Below are 23,946 nucleotides of genomic sequence, written 5' to 3' on the forward strand. Positions count from 1 at the left end.
TCCCATAACACGGTAAGCATTATCACTTAAGTTGAAAATGAAAATGTTTTAATGCTAATATCTGTGTGCCTAAAGGCCTGAAATCAAAGCTTCATGACTCATTTTCCATCTTGGAAAGAGTTCTCAATCTCTTTTAGTTTCATTGCAGACAGCATGACACCTCACTGTGCAAGCTTTGGTTGGTGACCTTTCATCTTGGTCCAGATCCACATTTTCTTCTTGGTTCCAAATGCCAGCCCAAGTTTTTGCAGGTGCTTATTACATATATGTTTTTTTTTTTTATTTTTTAAAAATTTTTTTAAAGATTTATTTATTTTATTACAGCCAGATATACACAGAGGAGGAGAGACAGAGAGGAAGATCTTCTATCCGATGATTCACTCCCCAAGTGAGCCGCAATGGCCGGTGCGCACCGATCCGAAGCCGGGAACCTGGAACCTCTTCCGGGTCTCCCACAGGGGTGCAGTGTCCCAATGCATTGGGCCATTCTCAACTGCTTTCCCAGGCCACAAGCAGGGAGCTGGATGGGAAGTGGAGCTGCCGGGATTAGAACCGGCGCCCATATGGGATCCCGGGGCGTTCAAGGTGAGGACTTTAGCCGCTAGGCCACGCCGCCGGGCCCCGTATATGTTTTTAACTGCTGACTGTCAGAATGCTGAAATATTCCCGCAAAAGTCAATTGTTACTACAGCCACAGAAAATTTGGTTGAAGGAATACTAAGGAGGGAAAAGGAAAATGTTTATTTGTATGAATTAAGAGGTATAAAGGCTCTGTAACAAGGATTAACTAACATTTCACTCTGAGGAAAATGATGTCTAATTCTAAAATTCAGGGTAATGATGCCATTTCCAGTTTACCTCTTAGACAGGTATTGCCACGAAACTGCTATCAATAACAAGTGATCTGAAGACTGCTTGTCTCTAGATGACTATATATTTTCATTCTTAGTTCTACTCCTTAGCAGCAATATCCCCGAATATGTGTAGAAATTTCTTTTAAAAAGCATCATATTCAGCTTACTATGTGCTTATGAGATCAAGATAATAATAGCTTGAAATTCGCTTAGCGTAAGGAACACATTCAAGAGTCTTCAGCAACAAATGCCACTTTCCTTAAATCAAAAGTAAAATGTAGGGGCTGGTGCTGTGCCATAGACGATAAAGCCGCTGTCTGTGGTGGTGGCAGTCCATATGGGTGCTGGATCAATTCCTGGCTGTTGCTGTTCTGATCCAGCACCCTGATAATGTACTTTGGAAAGCAGCAGAACATGGCCCAAATCCTTGGACTCTTGTACCCATGTGGAAAACCCGAAGAAGATTCCTGGTTCCTAGCCACTGTGGCCATTTGGGGAGTGAACCAGCAGGTAGAAAATCTCTCCCTCTTCTCTCTTTCTCTGTGAGTGTGTAGATCATGTAAAAATAAGTACATCTTTTAAAACTTAAAATATTTTCAAAGTAGTTATGTTATCAGTGAAAATGAAAACTTTTCCCTGAAAATGAGTGCCATTTTATATGATATGTTGTGTATTGTATACTCCTAGTTTTCTAACACCTTTGAAAAACATTATAGATAATATCATTTTACTTTCTCAAGAATCACTGAAGGGTTATGAGAAACTTGAACAAAAGTAAATAACAATAGTTTTATTACTATAGAAACTCAAGGAGTTTTAAGCAGAATTTTACAGGTGAGATGCATACAAGTAATACATACAGGGCATATCATCCGTATTCATGAATCAAAAAGTTTATTTACCCATACCCATAACTTCCTAAAAGCAAACACTCAGAAACAGCACAACAAATGCAAGGGTAGTTTAAAAGTTCGTTGGAAACAGATTCTAATGATATTTTTGGGGGTAGCTGTGCAGCCTAGCAGTTCAAGATTCTGGTTACAACACCTGCATCTATTATTGGAGTATCTGGGTTCAAGTTCTGGCTCTAGCTCCTGGCTCCAGCTTCCTGCCAATGCAGACTCTGGGAGGCAGCCATGGCAATTCAAGTAGTTGGGTTCCTTACACCCATGTGAGAGTCCTGGACTGAGCTCCTGGTCTAGCCCCAGCTGTTGTAGGTATTTGGGGAGTGAGCCAGTAGATGGAAATACTCTCTCTCTCTCCCTCTCTCTTTCAAAGTGCAAATAAATAACAAGGTGACCTTATTTTTATGCATAAGTTCCAAAATTCTTGTGAACAAAATTCTTGTGAACAAATTTATGTGTACATAATTTCACATGAAACACATTTCCATGAAGTTTTTGAAGATTTTTATATATATGGGCTTCAAAATTTTCATATGAAAATAGCTTATCTTTTAATTTTGTTTCCCACAAACTTTTTGAGATACCCTGGTGTGTGCTGTCATAAATAATTTGATTTGGAGAAATTAAGAGATTGAATCTCTGATCTCCCTTTATGCAAATTCCTATGAGAATTACAATTACAGAGAAATATTCTAATTTTTCTCCTTACAAATTGTTGACAACTATGTGCATGACCAACTTGCGGGTGGCGCTTTAAGCCACTGAGACCCGATTGCATGTGTTGATGCAAGGATAATTCAGAGCCCAAACAACTGAACAAGAAACAAAAGCCACATCATAATAGTAGAGATGAAAAGGTCACAATATTGCTCTGGAATACAAACTAAGATTCATTTCCATCCAAGATAGAAAAGGAGTGGAAGGTACACTTATATGTACTATGTGTTTACCATGTATCAACTTCTTTTATCATAACAACACCTCTATAAGAGAGATTTGATTATTTCCAAAGCATAGCTGGAGAAACTGAGCCTCAGAGAAATCTAATGATTTGTCTAAGGTCATCGAAATAGTAACTTGTGGGGTCAGGTAATATGGGGAAAAAATAAGTGTGTGTGTGTGTGTGTGTGTGTGTGTGTGTAGTAGAATGGGGACGGAGGAAGAGCAGGTGAAGGGAGAAAGCCTTGTACTGACAAAACTATGGAAGATAATAGTAACAATAAAGAATACCATAAAAAGGCCTATCTATGGTTCAGTTGAAATTTCAACTATTCTATGGGACTTCATTTTAAAAACAAAGCAAAACAAAACACATGCACCAAACCACCAGAGGTTCTGAGTGCTGAATCATCTGTCACCTATGTTAATGCCAAAACTTTTAGGGTGATTCTGACTCTTTGTTCACATCTCAATGAGGCAGATTTGTTTGGGCATTCAGATACCGGAGAACTGTGTGTGGGAAGCAGCACTTCTCAGAACTGATTTTTAACGCAATTGCAATCTGAGTATCTTTAAAGGTATAGAGTAGAGGGTCAAAGAAGGAATGAGTTTTCAGTAACTGAGTTTCACATTGTTGATTCTTTTGGCAACTACATTATACTGTGTTGAGTAGGAGGCAGAACGGATTCAATGATTAGGTAATTTCTAAAAGTCTGATTTGATAGACTTCCTGCTTTAGAAATGAGACTATATGGTAGCATGATGGTGCAGTTTTGGCACATAACGAAAGTACTAGCAAAGTCTAGAATGGAATGTCTAAAGCATTTGAAATATTTAATGATTATTCTGTGATTATGTAAGTCATTAAATTTCTTTGAACTGATTTACCTAGCATGACCCTTAGATCAGGAATATATACTTGTGGTGATTATATCACTTGGGCAATAACCATACTTCAATCTAGGATGTTTTTTCATTGTATCATTGGTGTATGACAATAATGCTGCAGAATCAGCATGGTTTTACTTCAGCGACTTTAGAGGCTACTGGTGCATATTTTTGAGATGTGATTGTGATGCAGTGCTCTCGTTCATTAATGCATTACTGATTTATTCTGCCAGTGAAAGACAACACATTCATCTGCAAAATGTACATTCTGCGATAGTGGTGTTTGTCTACAGAATAAAGTTCTTAGCTTCCACCATGTTTTCTAATGTGTATCGAAGGGAACAATACTTTTGTAGGTTGTTAACAAGTGTTATGCAAATAAGCAAAATGAACATCAGCTTCTCAAAATTTAAGCTTCTTAGGATAACAAGAATGTTCATTTTAAACGTATCATCAGCTTGCCTTCCTGACCTCTCCCGCACTAGCTATATTAAACTACTTGCTGTTCCTCAAATCCTTAATGTATTTTGTTCATGTCTGTGTGCCTTTACTCCAACTGTGCCCTTTTTCTTGAATGCTTTTACCTTTGATTTCATTAAATTTCTTGATAATTTCCAAATATCATTTTAAGCTAATGTGATTCATTAGCACGCTTGGTGGGCTTTGAGGATAAGGATCGTATTCTAGTCTACTCCAAAATAGCATAGTTTTTAGCACACAGTTGGCATTAAACAAATAGTTTCTACAAGAACGAACAGATGAGTGAATAATGAAAAGAAGAAAGCTCTTGCTTCTTGAATGACTGGAAACCTGCATGAGTGGTTCTATGTATGGATACATGCTGTGAAACATCATGCCACTAGTGGTACTTCAGGACTGAAATCACTCCCTTGCAGTGAACACATGTGATCTGTAGGGAGAAATGCTTGACTTCTCCTCAACATGGAAGATGGTGAGAGAGCAGGCATCGGGGCTGTCTTCAGCGTTGGAAACTGCAAGGATGTTCAGAATCCACAATGACATCAGAATATGGCCAGAGGCTCTCTGAACTATTCTTCCAGCTAAACAATTCATGGAAGTTGTTAAAACCTGCAGATCTCATGAGCATTCATTCTTCGGAACAGAGTTGAGTTTCCTCTTAGGAAATTTCTCAGATATGCTAGAAAAACATTTAAAAGAAATGTTGTACACTTCTAATTTACACATAATCTTGAGCTTGGTGGTCCTTATCTTCTGGGATTCGGCTGACACCTGAAATTCATATACGGCCTATAGCTTCCCACGGTCCAGAAGAGAAAGGAGCAAATGTAGTGTAATGCCAGTTAACTGAAAACTGAAAAATTCAAGACTTGCAACACAAAATGAAATGATGCTTGAAGAGAAACAGGAGGGAAAGTGGGAAAAAGGAAAGATGAAGGGGGAGGATGGCAGCAAAGGCTAGTTTTTCATTCTCATTTCTTCCTGAAAACTGAGAGTATATTCTTAGGAGCTGCAGAACGAAGTGTGAAATGTAGCTATGCGTTTGACCTAATTACATGTTGAGAAAACACCTCATCTTATTTAGTAGAAGGAAGGTTTTCATCTGAACAGCTATATTTCAAAATGTTTCTGTAAAGGAAAAATAGGCAACCTGTTTAAATGCTTGAGGTAATTAGCATTATGTGCTTTAAAAAACAGCCAGGAATGAATGTTGTAATATGAAAGATCTATATTTTCCATATAGAAAATCATCCTGAGACTTTTACTCATCCACATAATCCTTTCACAGATATCAAGAACTGCTAAGAATCAAAGCATATAGCAGGTAGGTAGGCATAGAAGCAGGAAGGAAAAGGCCACATACATCTCTCAGTTGAGAAGATTTCATCATCACGCAATTAATGGAAAAAAAAGAGAGAGCTGGATTGGAGATCTTGTGGTATCAAGAACAAGGATCCATCAGCTATACAGTGCCAGAATAATTCACATACAGACAAGCTTTTGATCCTCCATCTCTTCAGCAATCTCCATGCGTATCCTAGGTAAGTGTGGACGTGAGTAGCTATTATTACTGTACAAGAAAAGCACTCAGAGTTTGATTATACTCTTGTGATTAGAATAGAAACAATCTACGAAAGAACTGATGAATTTGCGATCATCCCTATGTGACTATCTATAATAAAATCACATAATGTTAGTTTGCAGAAAAGGCCTTGGTTTAGTTCACTATTTTTTATGATGGAAAACCGAACCTCACAGGAGAGAAGCAACTTGTTGGATACCAGATTCCTAGTTACCATTTTGGAATGCACTATGTAATCTTGGTTTAAGAGGTAGAAAGTAGGAAGCAAAATTAGATAGAATTATCCCACAAGTTGATCAAAATGTCTGTCTGACTCCTACTAGTGAGGTTACTAGTGACCTCACTGCCATACTAAACTTCCAGATTTGATTAGTGCTTTGCCATGCAGCAGGGATATGTCATTTGATCGCCAATAGAACTCCGTAGGTGTAGTGTCTCTAAATTATAGATGAATAAATTGAGACTCAGGGCAGAGACACACTAAAGAATTAAGCTGGGCCTTTAACACAAGCTTACCTGATTACAAATTCTTGATGTACATAGTATCAAGAGTCGTTGTATCTTGTGGTTAATGGAGGCTCTACTATCTCAGTGTGTCACACACAGTAGACACCTAGTAAACGTCACACGATTCACACTGAAATGCAAGCCATCCTTGGCACTTCTGCTTGTTTTCATTGTGCTAAGTCCACTCAAATTTGGACTAAAAAGCTACTACACTTCTCTGCGCAATGACTCAGTTTACAGTTATGTCTGACTGATACATGGTACCTTTTCAAATGGTGTTTGTGGAAATCTTTTCACAGGCTGCTTCACAATTTAGGACAGCCACTGAAGCATGGAACTAATTTTAAGATGTGTACTCACATATTATGAGTACTTTTGTTATCATTACACTTCACTTTTATCAAAGTAGATTTGCAATTTGAATAAGGAAATGACAAGTGAAAGAAGTCTTTGTCTAAGAATCTCCATACCTTCCACATAATGAACAAGTTCGGTGTATAAGAAAACTCATTCTAGCGTTACAAGATCCATTTGAGGAAAACTTCCTCTTGTTAATACCCATGCTACCCTTCCTGGCTTTCTTTTAGCACACCTTCACCTCAGTCCTGCCTTCCCTACCCCATTTCAGATCACAATGACAGGGTCACCTGGGAGCAAATCCCTTAGACATTGACTCTCACTTGGTAGGGTTGCCTGGAAATCCACTGAGGGGATCAGCCTGCCATGTCTGAGAGTACTAGATGCTATGTGAGGTGCTTCTTCTGTTGATACAATCACAGATGGAACCTAAGTCCATTCATGTGAGAAACTCTGGCCTATTTAAATACTAGTGGCCTATAAAGAGGGGAGAGTATCATTATATGAAGTCTCTTATATGGTCCAGCTTCAGTATTAGAAACTAGTGGCTGTCTGTCAATGTGCACAGAGGCAGACAAGCTATTGAGCAGACAAGGTATTGAGAGACAATTGCTGCAAATTACCCTTGAGAGGGGAGGGAAGAGCACTGGATTCCGGGAATGTGGGTGTTCCAGGCTTATAATGAGTAATCAGGTATGAGGCTAGAGTTTCAATACACTTTCCTTTCTTTGGGTTGTATTTGTAAATCAAAGTGGACTAATGAGCCTGGTTTTCTCATGAAAGACGTGTCTTGGAAGCAGCAAGCAGCAGGGAGGACCCTGGCATTGGGCGGATATAATGAGGAAACTGGAGGGAGAAAATATTTGTCATTAAACTGATGTCAGGTCTTTGTGGAGTAGTGACAGCATCATGGTGAGACACAGGCTCAGGGGAACTAAGATCCTTAAGATAAAGGGTTGCCTTTCAAAAAGCTGCATCTTCCCACTATTAGGCTTCTATATTACTGAAAATGCTTTTGGAAATGATCAATAGGTTTTCAAAGAAAAGGAAATGATTAAAGGGCCTGTTTATTCCCAGGAAATGCAGTGAAGGAAATTGGCTGTGTTTGGCATCCAAGTCTCAGGCTCCAAAGAGAAGCAGCTTGTCATTCCAGGTGGCCAGCTTTACAATGAAGGACCAGCCTGTGCTTGGGTCATTCTGCTCTTCTGAATGATCTGAATTCCTTAGTTCCCTCATCTTAACTACTACTGAACCACAACAACCCAGTACAATTATGTTCCTTGAAGAACTGTATGTCGTCAGGTCCACACTTGGACCTTCTGTTGGTTCTTGATCCCTGATTGTCACCTCCTGCTTATCTGATATGGTGAACCTCGTAGTATAGAGTGGTCTGGTTAACAAAAGTCACCAGCTGGCTGATGGCCATTTTAGCTATGAAAGGGTCAACCCTCATCTAGGGCATGGCTGGCCTCCTTGGAAGCAACAAGGAAGAAAATCTGGTTTACAGGAAGAACTAGAGAGCAAGTGAGAAGAAGAGGAAAAATGAATAAAAGTATCATACCTCCCAAAGTCATCCCTGCTTCATAGCATTTCCGGAGACGGCAAGATGGACAATTTTTCCTTCGGAATTTATCAATGGTACAGTCATTTCTGCTGGCACATAGGTATTTCTGCTTCCCTGGGAGAACAGAAATAACAGACTTATTAATGTACTTCCAGGATCATCTTACTTTGGGCATTTCTAGGCAAAAAAAAAAAAAAGGCTTGAAGACATATCCTACCGGATGAGAGAAGTAGACAGAGAAATTCCCAAATGATTTGATCACACATAAGTCTTGTTGATACCTCCACTATTAGGACTACTCAATGGCTTGAACAAAAAGATGCTTTACTTTTACCAAATGCCAAGAACACCCAGAAAAAAATGACCAGCTATGGAAACTTACTCTTTCAGCAAGGCACAGCAACAGCTGTGCTAATCCAGTGTTTACTCTCACTGTCACCTCTAAGCATGCATAGGATCAAACTCAGGCTAATAAGATGTTTATTTTTCATAATACACTGCAGTTGAAACTTCTGTAAGAGACCACTACATGAGACTGCTGTTTTTCAGTTGCGAGCAGAGTGATTACATCTCCCATTCTGCAGGTCTTAAAAACCATAGATAAAATTCACTCATTCCATGATGAATCACAGCAAGTAAAATGAATTAGCTGAAGCCAACAGAGGAAGAAATATCATTTTCCGTAAACCTATAGTCATATCACACACACACACACACACACACACACACTCACACTCAGTGCCAAAGATCCGTGGATGTGGTCAGAGATGTTCAGACAGAGATCTTATGAAAACACACATTTCTCTCACTATTTTCTCCTTTGTTCCTACTGCAAGCCTGGCACCCACTAGGCCCCCTAATAAACATGGAAAGAGATGCAAAGGTACACAAATTCACAAGTATAAATAGACAAAGAGAAACCCCCAACTGCTCTTCAACATGCAGGATTTCTTATGCTCAGAATCACGTTCCAGCCTCAGCGTGTGCATCCATGTACTCCACTCTTTCTTTCGTCAAGTCCCTATTATTTCTTTCTTCATATTCACTGACATATCCGTGTTTAATGAACTCACTGGGTTTTAGGGATACTTATTTTTGGGAGAGGAGGAATGTTTGTGGTGAGGGAAAGGAGGAAACCTAAAAATGAAAAATTGATGACAGGAAAAACAACAACTATTAAACAGAAATTTAGCTATTGCTCCTTTTTCTCTTCCATCACCAGACCTAGGATATGCAGATCAGGTGCAGAAATGCTTCTTTTTATACTGGGTTATTTCATGGAGTAGACTCCATATTAACCAGATCGTTACTTGAAAAAACATGCAGTTTGCTTTATTACCCAAAGGGTTACTTTTTTTTTTCCTTTCTCTACTTTTTGTTTCATTTTTTTTTTACCTTTCTCATTTCTTTTTCTTTTCTTTAATCCGTCCTTTATTCTTTTGTCAAAGAACCCCAAAATGGTGATATGAAAGAACTATTAAAATCATACCAGCATAACTTTTCATTCAAAGGATGGGTTCCTGGGAAGTGACTTGCCTCATGAATGAAGGCATACACTGAGTCAGAGGTCTTGGAAAAAGGAAAATTGCTGTTTATTGGGGAACTATCATGAGCCAAACCTGTGTTAAGGACTTGACTTACGCTACTTAAATGAATTATCTCAGCAGTGCTTTGAGGTAAGTACTATTATCTTCTTCATTTAGCAGATGGAAAACAAAGGCCTCTAGGCCAGCTCTGTGTCATTCCATATTACAGAATGCTATTTATATAACGACAACATGTAATTTGTCAATAGTTTATTTCTGCTGCAAACTTAGGAGTGAAGTATGTGGTATTCAGACGTTCAAAGTCAGCTCCTAGAAGGTAGGTTCTGTAGAAAACCTCAGTGGGTTGAGTTCCAACACTGCAGGTGCTCTTCAGGTGGGACATCCCCGCGATGCTGGCATTGCTGCATTCCCCAAGACTAGTTCACCACACTGATTACTTATATAAGCTCCGGTGAAGAAGCACTTGACTTCTTTGAAGAATCCCTCTTCTTCCACAAGAAAATATTAGTTCCTAGACCCTCATTTGCCAAGAAATGGTTCTATAGTCAATGGAACAAAGCTCCCAGAGGGATTCTAGGATCCATTTTGGAAAAAAAAAAGAATCACACAGTGAATAAGGAAAATTATACTGGATAATATGGGAAACAGTTTCCTATTTTTCCAATTTGGAACTCAATTTCTCACGGTGTTGCTTAGCCTAAAACAATACGACTTAAAACAGACATTCATGATTTACTCAGCAGTGAGCACAAAGCTCACCACAACCAATTCTACTGCATATTAATAAAAATTTACTGATCAACTATTATCTAACCAAGTACTGTAACAGGTATTGTGATTACAAAGGAAAATTTCTACTGATTAAAATATTCAAGGTCCAGATAAGAGGAAATGGTCTGACCCAGAAGGCAGATGATCTGTATTCTTGTTCAGTCTCACCACTAACGCAGTACATGACTTGCAAAAAATAATTTTCCTTTTCTAGGTCGTGTTGAATGGGTAAAATGAGTTGGACTGGAAATATATTAAGATCCCTTTCCAGTTTGGGATTTTTTGTATCTGTGAATCTGTATCTTAATTGTATCTATAACATATTTGCAAAGTGCTTTGTATAAAGGACATTCCAACCTAATGATCTCTTGTCTCTTTACTGTGCCTTTGGTTTATAAAGCCCTCCACAAGATCAAGCTGCTTAACATACCTTCAGTGAGGAACTGATGTTGTAAGCTACACGCAACCGAAGCTAAATAACATGCTTAGGCATATACACGTGTTAATGCGTGAGTGCAGAAGTACTGCATTCTGATTCACCCATGCACACGTGCTTATGAGTGTGATCATATACATTATACAATAAACTAAAACATACAAATACACATCGGTTTCTTTTGAAAAATAATGAGGTAGTTAATATTTGAATTTACACTTAAGAGAGAAAGAAGTGGTTGAGTATTTCAAAGAGATGGATATGGAAGCAGTATCTTTTTCTTGAGGTCCGAAAAAGAGGAGCAGAACTAACCTATGTAGTTTGAATTAGGGATAGAGACAGGTTTATTCCAATTCACTTCTATCTAAATTATTACTTCCTGAAATGATGGCAGAGAAAATGTTCAATCATGGATTTACTGTTCACATTTTCGTATTTATTCTGTTTTCCTAAATGTGTGATTGTCACTATCAGAGTTTTTAACAGTAACAGATATCGCTCCCTTTGGTTATTTCACTGGAACATAATAATGATCTTATAAAAAAGCTGAACATATATGTCCCATTCTGTGAGGAATAATGAGAAGTTCATTAAAGTGAAATAGGCTAGGACTTCCAGTAGCACACTGAATAGAAAAGCACTGAGATTGTATTCCTGGCTTCTTCCTAATTTGGGGGAAATAAGCCTTCCATTTTCAAAATTGAACATGATGTTAATTATGGATTTGCCATATATGACCTTACTGTGTTGAGGAACATTCTTCCTATATCTAATTTGTTGAAAATTTTACCAACAAAGAATTTAAATGTTCTCAAGTACATATTTTAGTGTCTGCTAAAATTATCATATTGTTTTGTACTTCATTCTAATATGACAACTATATTTTTTGAATTCTATATGTTGTACTATCCTTGTTTTCCACGAATCAATGCCAGTTAATCAGTGAATGGTCCTCTCAATGTGCTGCTGAATTTGGTTTGCTAGCATTTTATTCATGATACGTGATTTTTTTGTACATCGGGGATATTGGTTCAGCTTGCGTCATATACTTGATTGAAGGAATTTTAAACTTTGAAACTCTTCCTTCTAGGAAATTTACTGCCTTTTTGTAGATCCGACCGCTGGGTATAATTAGAAACATGATACTTCTGGGTTTTAAAGGACATTAAAAACCTTTTAACAAGATGCCTCAATGTGATGCTTGACTCTTGAGTTACAAAAATGAGCACAAAATGTTTGTTACATACACCAAGCTGAAGCATGATTATGGTAATGTCAGCACAAAATAAAAAAAAAAAAAACCATCCAATTGAGGCAGGATATGGGGTAATTGTAACCAGAAGATAAAGCATTTTGGATGAGTCACACATCTTGTTCATTTGTCTAGGAAGTGTATAACTCTGTGGTTATCCTCTGTGTGGTCAGTTGACAGAAGAGTGTGCAAGTGGGATCTGGACGTGGTCCAAGCTGATTTTTGAAGGTATTGTAGCCTTGGTAACTAAAAAAATCAACACAGAAAACAAACTGCCACTCTCATATCTCCCTTCAGAAGAGTGTAAACATTATTTCCACTTTCTTTTTTTTTTTACACTAATGAATTCCCAAAGCAAAACTGTATCAACAGTCTATACCCAAGATCTTACAAAAACTTGAGAAACGATGAACAAAATAACTCATCTTACATTGAACAATATAAGGCCATAAGCTACAGCTGAAACCATACAACTCATTTAAACTCTTTTTTTTCATTTTTTTACATTTTATTATTACTATTATCATCTTATGATACAATTCCATAGGCTCCTGGCATTTCCCTTATTCCCTCCCCAAATCCCTCCCCCCAGTTCCTCTATATCATTGTTAAAATATAGTTTTTCATACACAGTCATATGTCCATCATTGCGGGCATGGACAATGGCAGAGAGTCCAGCATCCTATTTTCAAGATATAGTGAACAGTTTCATTGTAAGTCCATCTTTGTCTGGAAGCAGAAATGCATACTACATTGTGTCCTCACATCTGGATGTTTGTCTCCATTTCACAGCTACTGTACATCCCCTCAAATGAAGAGTCATAATACAAAATCAACAATAGAAAGAAAAATAGAAATTTACAATGCCATGAAGTTGAATGACATGTTACTAGATATGATAGTCTCCATTACACAGCTACTATACATCCCCTTAAATGAAAAACCACAAAACAAAATCAACATCAGGGAGAAAAAGAAATTAACAACACCATGAGGTTAAATAACATGCTACTAAATGACTAATGTGTAGCTGAAGGAATGAAAATCAAGAATCTTCTTGAAGAAAATGATGCTACTGTATGATCTACGGGTCATTGAATGATTTAATCAGAAGAAAGTGTTTTGAAGAGATGAAACTAACAGAAAATAACAAAACCCATGTGATATAGTTTCTGCTGATTTTTGTTGGTGAAGCGTATCTCTTCTAGACAATAAACAGATGTTGTTTTGTTTTTAATCCAGTCTACTAATCTATGACGTTTGATTGAGCTTAAGCCATTTACATTCAGAGTTTAACCTGTATGCATGGTACTTTGGTCCTGTCATTTTAGCAATGGGTTGTTCATTGGTTTAGTCTTCTGTTGTCATTTTACTGGGATGTCCTTCCCATTTGCCTTTGGTTTTGGTAGGTGTTATTCCTCTTCTCTGCCAAGAGAACATCTTGAAGTAACATTTGTAGGGCAGGTTTGGAAGAGGCAAATTCTTGTAAGTTTTCTTTACTGTAGAAGAATTTTATTTCATTTTCAAAGACAAAAGAAAGCTTTGCTGGATATGTTATCCTAGGCTGACAATTTTTTTCTTCTAGAATCTGGAATATGTCACTCCATTCTCTTCTTGCCTATAGAGTTTCCTGTGAGAGATCTCCTGTGAGTTTAATTGGCATTCCTTTATGTGTCAGTCAACTTTCTTCACGTGCACATTTAAGGATCTTTTCCTTATGTTCAATTGAAGAGAACTTGATAATCATGTGTCTTGGTGAAGATCGCTTTTGATCAAGCCTGTTGGGAGTTCTGTGCCCCTCCTGGATCTTGTTTCCCAATTCTATTCCAGATTAGGGAAATTTTCCTTTATTATTTCATTAAATACATTTGCAAACTCAGCTTCTCTTTCTGCACCTTCTGGGACTCCCATAACTCTTAGATTTGGCCTCTTAATAGTGTCTTTCAATTCTTGAATATGTTTTTTTGGCCTGATCCAGCTCTGCTTCCAGCTTTTTGTTTGCTTCCCCTGATGACAGGAAATATCTTCCAATCCTGAGATTCTTTCTTCTGCTTGCTTCATTCCATTTTGGAGACTCTCCATTGTACTTTTAATTTGCTCTACTGTGTTCTTAATTTTTGATATATCAGCCTTAATTTGCTTTATTGCTTCCTTAAATTCTTTGAACTCTTGCATGAGCTTCTCATTGTTGATCAGAATCTTTAAAATGAGTCATATGGATTCTGTGTTCCCCATTTTCTCGATGTCTTCCTCAGTTATCTCTGAGGTTGGCATAGGGTTTTGCTCCCTTGCAGGGGAGTCTTCAGTAATATTCATTGTGCCTTTGTCTCTTCTTTTGCTCTTGATCATTGGACTTCTGGTTAGCAGAGTCTTCTCCCTGGGGCAGGTTTCTAAGCTGTGTCACCCACAGGTCTACAATGCAATTTTACTTATTGCAGTTGGTACACAAATTTTTGCTTGCAGCCACTTGTGCCACTCCCTCCAGCAAGTTCCAGGTCTGGGTAATTAAGTTACATATCCACCATGATCTCTGTAGCCCCAGCTCTTGGCTCACCACTCTTCACCTCCTGTGATGCCGTGGTGAGGCTGCACCGTTGTCTCTACAAACTTTCTCCCACTTCCAGTTGGAGCAGGTCCCAGGATTAGAGAGACACCAGGTGTCCTATATAATTAGGTTGTTGGTGGCGCTGATCTTGTCAGAACCTGTTGGATGTTATGTCTGGGTGCCACATGGACCTATTTTGACCGGTACGATGCCACAGTCAGTATTATTTTCCTGCAGGACCACGGAACTCAGCGAGTTCTCACGAGCTCAGCACATGTGCAGCTCACTGTTGTCCCCTGCAGTCCTAAAGCTATTGCCACAGTGCCCAAAATGGTGCCTGACATGCCACTACTAGAGTTCTTGATCTGCTGGCCATCAGGTCTGAGGGCTACCCGGACCTGTCTTGGGTGGAACCTGTAGAATGCCACGTTGCTGCAGTTCACTGAGTCAGAAATGAGTTCACTCCCAGTTCAGCATATGATCAGTCCTGTCTTTGCCTCCTTACGCAAAATGGTGCCCAATTCAGCTCTGGGGGGGGTGACTGGGCTATGAAATCCACGTGAAAGTCCCTTCCCATCTGGTTGCTGATGAAGTTCAGATCGCCATTAGCTGAAAGCTGCTGGAGTATCAGTCCCTGCAACACCACACCGTTGTGTCCACTGCTTTCCTGAGTCTGTCAGTCTCCAGGTACCCCTCTGCTGTTGTTCTGTCCTTTCCTATTTCCTGGAATATGTCCTCTCTGCTTCATCCTGATTAACTCTTTTCCCGTCCATTTAAACGTATCCTTACCTTACTCTGCCATCTTGATTCTCTCCGCATTTAAACTCTTGATCATCTGTATTACTAAGAACAATTTCCAAACCTTGCACTGTCATGAGTTGTCAAATAGTGGGCTAGCATGAGATCCTCTACATGCCAGCTGGTTCTGAAATCCTTGACTGTCTGATGGTGGTGTATGTCTTTCTTCATGGTCTTATTCTCTCATAAATTGGAAGCATGATTTAAAGTTTCATGACTAAAGCCATGAGACAGCATTCAGATGTGTATTTCTGTTGCTCTCTGTCAGCTCCATGGTGCCTCCACGCAGTAGCTGTTGAAGGTCAATGTTTGGGTAGTTCATGTTCAGTTTATTCATTCTGAAAAATCCTGTTTGCTACAGAGGTGCTAAGACAGGAAGTTACCACTATTAGAGGTACCACAGCACACAAATGAAGAAAAGCTTCAGTCATCACATATTCATTTGCATATAATTCTTTTTGTATATAATGCAGGACCTACACAAACAAAAAGACTTTTGGGAGTACAGAACAGAAGATTTCAACTACATGGAAAGATCTATACTTTTCCTGAGTGGAAAGAAGCAACATTGCAGGAATTTTAGTTCCACTACACTGAAATCTGTATATTTCAAATAACTCAAACAAAATCTTGACAAAATAATTTAAAAGCTTATCTGCAGTAGTAATGATAATAATAACAATAATAATATCATGGTAGTTATGAAGGAGAAAGTAAGATTTTTCCCTACAAGGCATTTAAATTATTATGACACCATTCCAATTACAGCAGTCTGAAATTGGCTCCAGTATAGGTCGATCAGTTGGAGAGCCTAGAAATCCATAAAGACCTGCAGTACATTAAGCCATTCCAATTTAGTCAAGAAAGAACAAATTGTTCATTAACAACTGTCAGAACAACTGCTTAATCATTTGGAAAAGAGTAAATTGCTAGTTGAAAGCAAAATAAATTTCAGGTGCATTAATGATGCCAATTTTAAAAAGAGGAAATTATGAAACTATTGCCAGAAAAATACAGGCAAAAATTAACCATTTTTGAAATATAAAAGGGCTTTTTAGGTAAGACAATAAAAAAAGGTGAGCATTTTGATAAATTTAACTAGACAACATCTCAAATTTCTTACAGGAAATAAAAAAATGACATTTAAATGCAAATTCCAAAGTTAAAAATACTTTATTGGGATCAATATGCTCAAAACCAGTGGACAGCATTATTCATATATAAGGATGAACAAAAGAGTAGAAAATGGGCAAAAGACATTGAGACAATTAAAAGAAAATATAAGTGATATAAAACATTAAAAAATGGTCAACTTCATTAAGGGCCATTTTTTATTTATAGATTTTGTAGAGGCTAAATACTTTCTAGTGATTAAGTATTTTTATAAGTTACATCGGTAAAGACTGAATATTAAGTATTAGTGAAGAGATGTTGCTGTTGAGCACATCATTTTCTAGAAGGTAAATTGGCAAGATATTTATAAAAGTTAAAACTGAGTATAATCTTTTGCTAGAAATTTCAATTCTAGAAATGTTTTATAAGAAAATCATCTGATAAACACCGAGGAACCTTAATGTAGCATTATTTACATGGGGAAAGTTGGAAATATGTAAATGACTAACTTAACAAGTATGATTTGATAAATTATTCTACCTTCCTGGGAACATTGTGTGATTATCAATGATGATCTCAACAATATGCATATGCTCGAAGCATATTCACAGTATATTATTTTGCTAAAAAAATAAACAATAAAATTAAAATTGTGAACCATTGTACTACTTGGTTAGATATAAATTTTAGAAAGATTTATTGATTATTGATTATTTCTTTGAAAAACAGAGTTACAGGGAGAGAGAGAGAGAGAGAGAGGGAGAGAGATTTCATCCACTGTTTTTCCCCCTAATACCCGTGACAGCTGGGTCTGGCTCAGGCCAAAGCCAGGAGTCTGGAACTCCATCCAGGTCTCCCACATTGGTATCAGAGGTCCAATCTCTTGGTCCATTATTTGCTGCCTTCCCAGGCGAATTAGTGGCAAATCAGATCAGAATTGGAGTAGCAGAAATCCAAATCAGTGCTCACAGTGGTTGCCTGGGCCACATGGAGAGGACAGCCCCACAAGTCAATCCTTAGATCTTATTTTTAATATTCAAACTCTTAGAGTTCATTTACTTATGCTAAAAATTAACTTATAAACAAGTATTATATACATTTATGAGATATAATGCATATTTATATGTGTACATGGTCTATACATTGGCATACCTATACATTGTAGAAAGAGTTAATTAAGCTAATTAAGGTAATTATCACTTCGCTTTCTTGTCATTATTCTTTCACTGAGAATATTTAAAATTTACTCTTATCAATTTTGGATTGTAAGACACATCATTAATAATCATAGTCACCATGCTATGCAATCAATCATTAAATTGTATTAACACAAAAACTTTTTTTTACCAATATTTCTCCTTTCCCCACTCATCTCTCACACTTAGATCCTAGTTTCTAAATGTTTAAATTTCTTCAGATATATGGAAACAGCCTCATGTTCATCAATGGATGAACTGATGTAAAAAATGTGAAATATGTACACAACAGAATGCTATGCATCCTTTGAAAAGCAATTAACTCTTGCTATTTGCAACAACATGGGTAAGCCTGAAGACATTATGCTTTCTGAAATAAGTCAATACACAGAAAGACAGTTATCACATGATTAAAATTCTAGAAACTGCCCTAGTAAGGATTCTTAAAGAACAAACAACAGAGACTGACATTGTGACACAGCAGTGCCATCATTCCATATGGGTGCTGGTTTGCATCCTGGCCATTCTGCTTCCTTCCAATCATCTGGGCAAGCATCAGAAGAGGCCCCAAGCGCTTGGGCCCCTGTGGGAAGCCAGAAAGAAGTTCCTTGCTCCTGAACTTAGCCTGGAGTAGCCCTGAATATTGTGGCTATTTGATTTAGTGAATGAGAGAACTCAGTCTCTCTCTTTCTCTGTAACCATGTCTTTCAAATGCATAACTAAATAAAGACAATTCTTTTATTATGCTTTAGACACTATTCTAATAGTACCATTGAAAGACCTTAACCTCAGGTTAATGTGGTCTTTTGGAAGTAAACATATAAATGAAGGAATCCTATATAAAAAAATTAACTATTTTCAGACAGTGATATGATGAAGGACATGAAGCAGGGTCATGTGACTGAAGGGGGTGTATCACTTTGGTACAGTGACTGCTAGAAAAGACTCTGGTAATGTGGCAGTGGAGCTGAGACTTGAATAACAGGGGCCAGAAATGTAAACAGGGAGGGAAGGTACATTCCCAAATTAAGGAGCTAGAAATGTGAAGGTTGAAAGTCATAAATGATTTTAATGTGCTGTGGAAAGCCAGATGGTAAATATGGCTAGACCATAATGAAGAAGGCCAGGTCGTAGAAAAGACGAATAGATAATAGCACCATCTTGAAGCTTAGTAATTCTCATTCTTGGCTATAAATACAACTCAAAAGGGAAATGTTCACAAAATATTAATGCCTAAGCTTACTCTATGTGGTTTTCATTTAGTCGATGAGGAATAAGCTGTGGACACTGTAATTTTAAAAAACCCACAATGAAACTTATATATACTTATGGGCAACAAGAAAAACTTGTTTATTTTTTTAAAAGATCTATTTAAAAAATTTTTTAAAGACTTATTATTTTTATTTGAAAGGCAGGGTTACAGAGGGAAAGAGAGAGACAGAGAGATCTTCCATCCACTGATTCATGCCTCAAATGGCCGCAATAGCCAGAGCTGAGCTGATCTGAAGCTGGGAGCCAGGGAACTCCTCCAGGTTTCCCACATGGGTACAAGGTCCCAAGATTGTGAACCATCCTCTGCTGTTTTTCCTAGGCCATAAGCAAATGGAAGCTCTCTCTTTCTCTCTCCCTTTGTCTCTCTCACACCTTCTCTCTGTAGCTCTGCCTGTGTAGTTGGATTCAGTCTGCTACTATTTTGCTGAGAACTTTTGTGTTATGTTCATCAAGGATGTCGGTTTGTAGTTTTCTTTTGGTATTGTGGCTTTGAATTTGACATCAGAGAAATACTGGCCTTATAAAGATTTTGGCAGAATTCAACTCATAAAAGCTTGAGAAATACTGAGTCCTTTTTAAATGTTTATAAAATTAACTTGTAAAGCTATCAGGTCCTGAACTTTTCTTTGATGGGAAACTTTTAGTTATGGCTTCAAACTTGTTGCTTTTAATGGGTCTGCTTAGAATTTTTTTTGTAGTCTCTTTATTCTATCTTGGTAGGCTGCATATATCTAGAATGTATCAATTTCTTTTAGGTTTTCCAGTTAGTGTGTTATTCATGTTAATTTCAGGACCAAACACCTGGGCCATTTGTTGTTTTTGTCAGACCTTAGCCAGGAGTTGGATCAGAAGTAAAACAGCCAGATCAGCACAATGGCTCAATTGGCTAATCTTCCACTTACAAGCACTGGCATTTCATATGGGCTAATGTCCCGGCTGCTCCACTTCCCATCCAGTTCCCTGCTTATGGCCTGGGAGGGCAGCAGAGGATAGTTCAAGTCTTGGGACTCAGAAGTTGTTTCTAGTTCCTGGTTTTGGATTCACTCAACTCTAGCCACTACTGCTTTTTGGGGAGTGAACCAGCGGATAGAAGAACTTTCTCTCTGTCTCTCCTTTTTGTAGATCTGACATTACAATAAAAATAAATATATATCTTTTTTAAAAAGTAGAATAGTCGAGATATGAAGCAGTTCCCATGAAGGACACCAATGTTACAGGTAGCGGTTTTGCACACTGTCAAAACTGCAGTATGGTCTCTGATTTCCCAACCTTTCACTTTCATTCAATGTGTATCTGTAGGTGTGAAGTGATTTTTTTTTCTAAGTATCATATTGATTATTGTTTATTTACTCATTTTTCCTTTTAATCTTAATTGTTATTACTTTTAACAGATTCAATATGCTGTCTAGATACAACTCTTAAGATATAATTCTTCATTTTAAAGTCTCTTGGTTGAAATATGTAAGAGCACACAGAAACTAATGACAGGCACCCATGATAAAGAAAACTATCTGAGATATGGAACGGAATGATTTTAAGTCCTTAATGTTTGTTAACCTAATATATTATAGTATGTACATGAATTACCTACTCTAAATATCAACTGACAGAGTTTCAGTTCCATTGTAAATGTCTCTGTGCTCTGACAGAAGTCTTTCTGCTTTGCTGGGGTTCAGTATCTCCAGTTCCACAATGAGGCAGTACTGCAGAGAGGAACCCAGGAAAGAGTGTTATCAACACATTGTAGTTCGCAATTTATTGAGTCATTATTCAAAATGGGTATGTTACTTGTTCATCAGACTGTGTAATTGCGGAAACTGCTCTCCTAACAGGGTGAGAAATGATAGCTCTGTTACTAACAAATGGCATTAATTAGCCACTTCACAAATGCCTACTGAAATCCCTATGATGTACGGTGTGCTGAATTGTGCCTTTAAGGAGGATGTAATGTAGCGGGAGATAACACAAACAGACAAGAAGTTGAAATGCACAATAGGATGCAGGAGGACTCTAGGTTTGACTCTACTGGTTCATTGTGGAGTTTTGCAAAGGTCACTGTCTTCCTTTGAGACTCAACTTCTCCATACTTAAAGTGGTGGAGGAGTATGATGAAGTGAAACAGTAATTTCTCAGTAGATTAATATTTAATCTTAAGATTAAGAAACCTTAAGACATAGATGGTGAAAGCTATTTTGTCTGTTCTTAGCTATTTGTTAATCTTCAAAGTAGTATGGTGTGGTGGCAGGAGCATGAATTTAAGAATCAAAGGGTTTGTTATAAATCTGAACCATGTCACTTTACTAGCTGTGGCAAACAGCACAACCTTGGCTCACATTGTTCCTTTCGTTGTAAAGTAGGAATCGCCACGTCTAGTTTTGCAGAGCTTTGGCAATTAAAGATAACATATGGGAAGCACTCAGGGATTGTTAAGTACCTGATGAATAAGCTATTAAATTGTACACATTCTTCTGGAATTACATGGAACTCAGGGAGAACTAATCCCGGCTGAAGTGCCTGCTGAAGCCTTTATTGTGTACCTCTCAAGGGCTGTACTTAACGTTTATTTATCAAGCACTTTTCAATAAAGGCTTTTAATCAAATTATGAAGATTTACTTTCTATATAGTTCTGAAGTCTCACGTTGCTTGAGACCAAATTTGAAAACAAATTGAATTTGCAGTTCAGATACACACCTGCATTGTTCTTTCCTTCTAGGTGCTGCTCTGATTTGGTTTTCTGAAAATTTAGAAGCAACTTAACAAGATGGTTATAATGTACACTTTACAAAACCTCTTCCAGGCCATGAGACAAGATTAAAGAAAGGGAGGGAATGGTGGAGGGAAGGAGATAGACAACGATGAAAGGAGTAGGAGGGGAGGAAGTGAAGGAGGGTGAAGAAGAGAAAAGAGAGGGTTAAAGCATTTAGATAGAACAGCAGAATGTGGGCCCTATTAAGAAATTGCTTTAGCTATGTGACAGCTTCAAGAAAAGCACCCTCAGTATTGCCAAACTGAGCGCTGCATTTGGCTATTATGCCACTGCCATCCCCATTGAGAACGGAAGTAGGTTGAGTAAGGGTAGAGGATGTATGCCTGTATCCCAATTATTTCACAGTAACTTTCTCCAAAGAGCAAGTGACTTCTTGGGCTTAGAGCTTAGAGTATTTCCAGGGACATATCATCATGCTGTTAAAAGACTGAAATGTGGCATTCAAGAGAAATTGGTGAAAACTACTGAAAAAGAGAGGAACTGGTGTCATAGGTTCAGGATGCAAAAAGGAATTTCAATTTGACAGACTTGTATTCAAATATTTGTTCTGTCTCTTACTAGTTGTAACTTAGTACAAGCTACCTGACTTCTCTGTGCATCAATATAGCCTACTGTAAAATAATAATAACACTGGGCCCGGCAGGGTGGCCTAGCAGCTTAAGTCCTCGCCTTCAACGCCCTGGGATCCCATATGGTCGCCGGTTCTAATCCTGGCAGCTCCACTTCCCATCCAGCTCCCTGCTTGTGGCCTGGGAAAGCAGTTGAGGATGGCCCAATGCATTGGGACACTGCACCCGCGTGGGAGACCCTTAAGAGGTTCCTGGTTCCCTGCTTCGGATTGGCACACACTGGCCCGTTGCGGCTCACTTGGGGAGTGAATCATCGGATGGAAGATCTTCCTCTCTGACTCTCCTCCTCTCTGTATATCCGGCTTTCCAATAATAATAAATCTAAAAAAAAATAATAACACATAGACCTGCTGTGACAGCTTTATGAATTACAGAAAGCAATGAGTGTGTTGTATGGAACACTTATCCATTCAGTAAATATTAAGAGATTAACAGAAGTAGAGAAGAGGGAATGAGTGAGTTTTCAAAGATTTGATTTAGGAGAAGATAAGATAGAGGGCAGCAGTTATTATAAAATGTCATCAGAAGAGAAAATAATAATATAATCATTAAGTACACAGCAAGACAAATGCTAATAGCTTGCAAATGTTAAACTCCTGAGATGAATTAGAGTTATAAGAAGTTGGACTGCACAGGAAGAGTCATTTGATGAAAACAGAGAATTTTGCTAAGTGAACAAAGCATTGATATGGCATTCCAAGCAGAAGAGATAATATATTTGAAAAGTTTTTGAAGTTAAAAAGATCCAAGTTTGGCACATAAAACACATTGTGAAATTTGGTGACGTGCTAAGTCATCAAAATCAGCCTTGACCTCGACACAGAGTCTACTGACTTTAATTTTTTCTTTATACTAAAAAAAGGAATTTTTTTTACAAGTACCTTACGGTGACCAAACGTGTTTGTCCATTCCTTTCCCTAATCCCTGCTTTGGTATGCACTTTGGTGATGACTATCTGTCAGACCAGTTATAGAAACTGGCCAATAGGTGGGACCAAGTATATGCACTCCAGAAACTTGTGGGTACACTATTGATATGATGCGTGTTCAAAGCATTGCTAGACTTTTTCTTCCGATCACCATTGCCTAGGAAGGAAGAGACATTATTTCCAGGAAGAAACATCAACTTATATCACATGCTTCCCATGTAAATAATGTATTTTCTGGTCACATAATTGAGTTCTGAAATAGAACTCTCAAAAGAATATTGATATAAACTGAGTTATGAAAAAATAATGGTAATTGACAAAATGAGAAGTACTCCATGTCTAGAACATTAAAATTTCCCTAACATGTAGAATGAATAAATCATTCTTTCCATTTGTGGTTCAGAAGGAAAGAGGAAGTCAAAGATACATGCGGCCCAGCTTTATTTAATGGAAAAACAGAAACAAACAAACAAACAAAAACCTAAACAGACCAAAACTAAACCAAGCCAAACTAAACCAACTAAACCAAAACAAAACACACAAAAATTGTACATTAACCAACATGTTCCATGGATCTCTAAGTACTCAGTCTATATACTGCAGAGAGTCTTGCTA

General features: G+C 37.9%; 1 protein-coding gene across 1 annotated transcript in view; it reads right to left on the reverse strand.

The window, feature by feature from the left end:
• Nucleotides 1–23,946, reverse strand: part of AR (androgen receptor) — a 166,864-nt gene that overhangs the window by 23,806 nt on the left and 119,112 nt on the right. The window contains exon 3 of the mRNA XM_004595204.2: nt 8,074–8,190. Within this exon, the coding sequence (XP_004595261.2) occupies nt 8,074–8,190 (117 nt within the window). The remainder of the gene's footprint in view (nt 1–8,073; nt 8,191–23,946) is intronic.

Source organism: Ochotona princeps, chromosome X (genome assembly GCF_030435755.1).
Source record: "Ochotona princeps isolate mOchPri1 chromosome X, mOchPri1.hap1, whole genome shotgun sequence".
In the NCBI taxonomy this organism is placed as follows: domain Eukaryota; kingdom Metazoa; phylum Chordata; class Mammalia; order Lagomorpha; family Ochotonidae; genus Ochotona; species Ochotona princeps.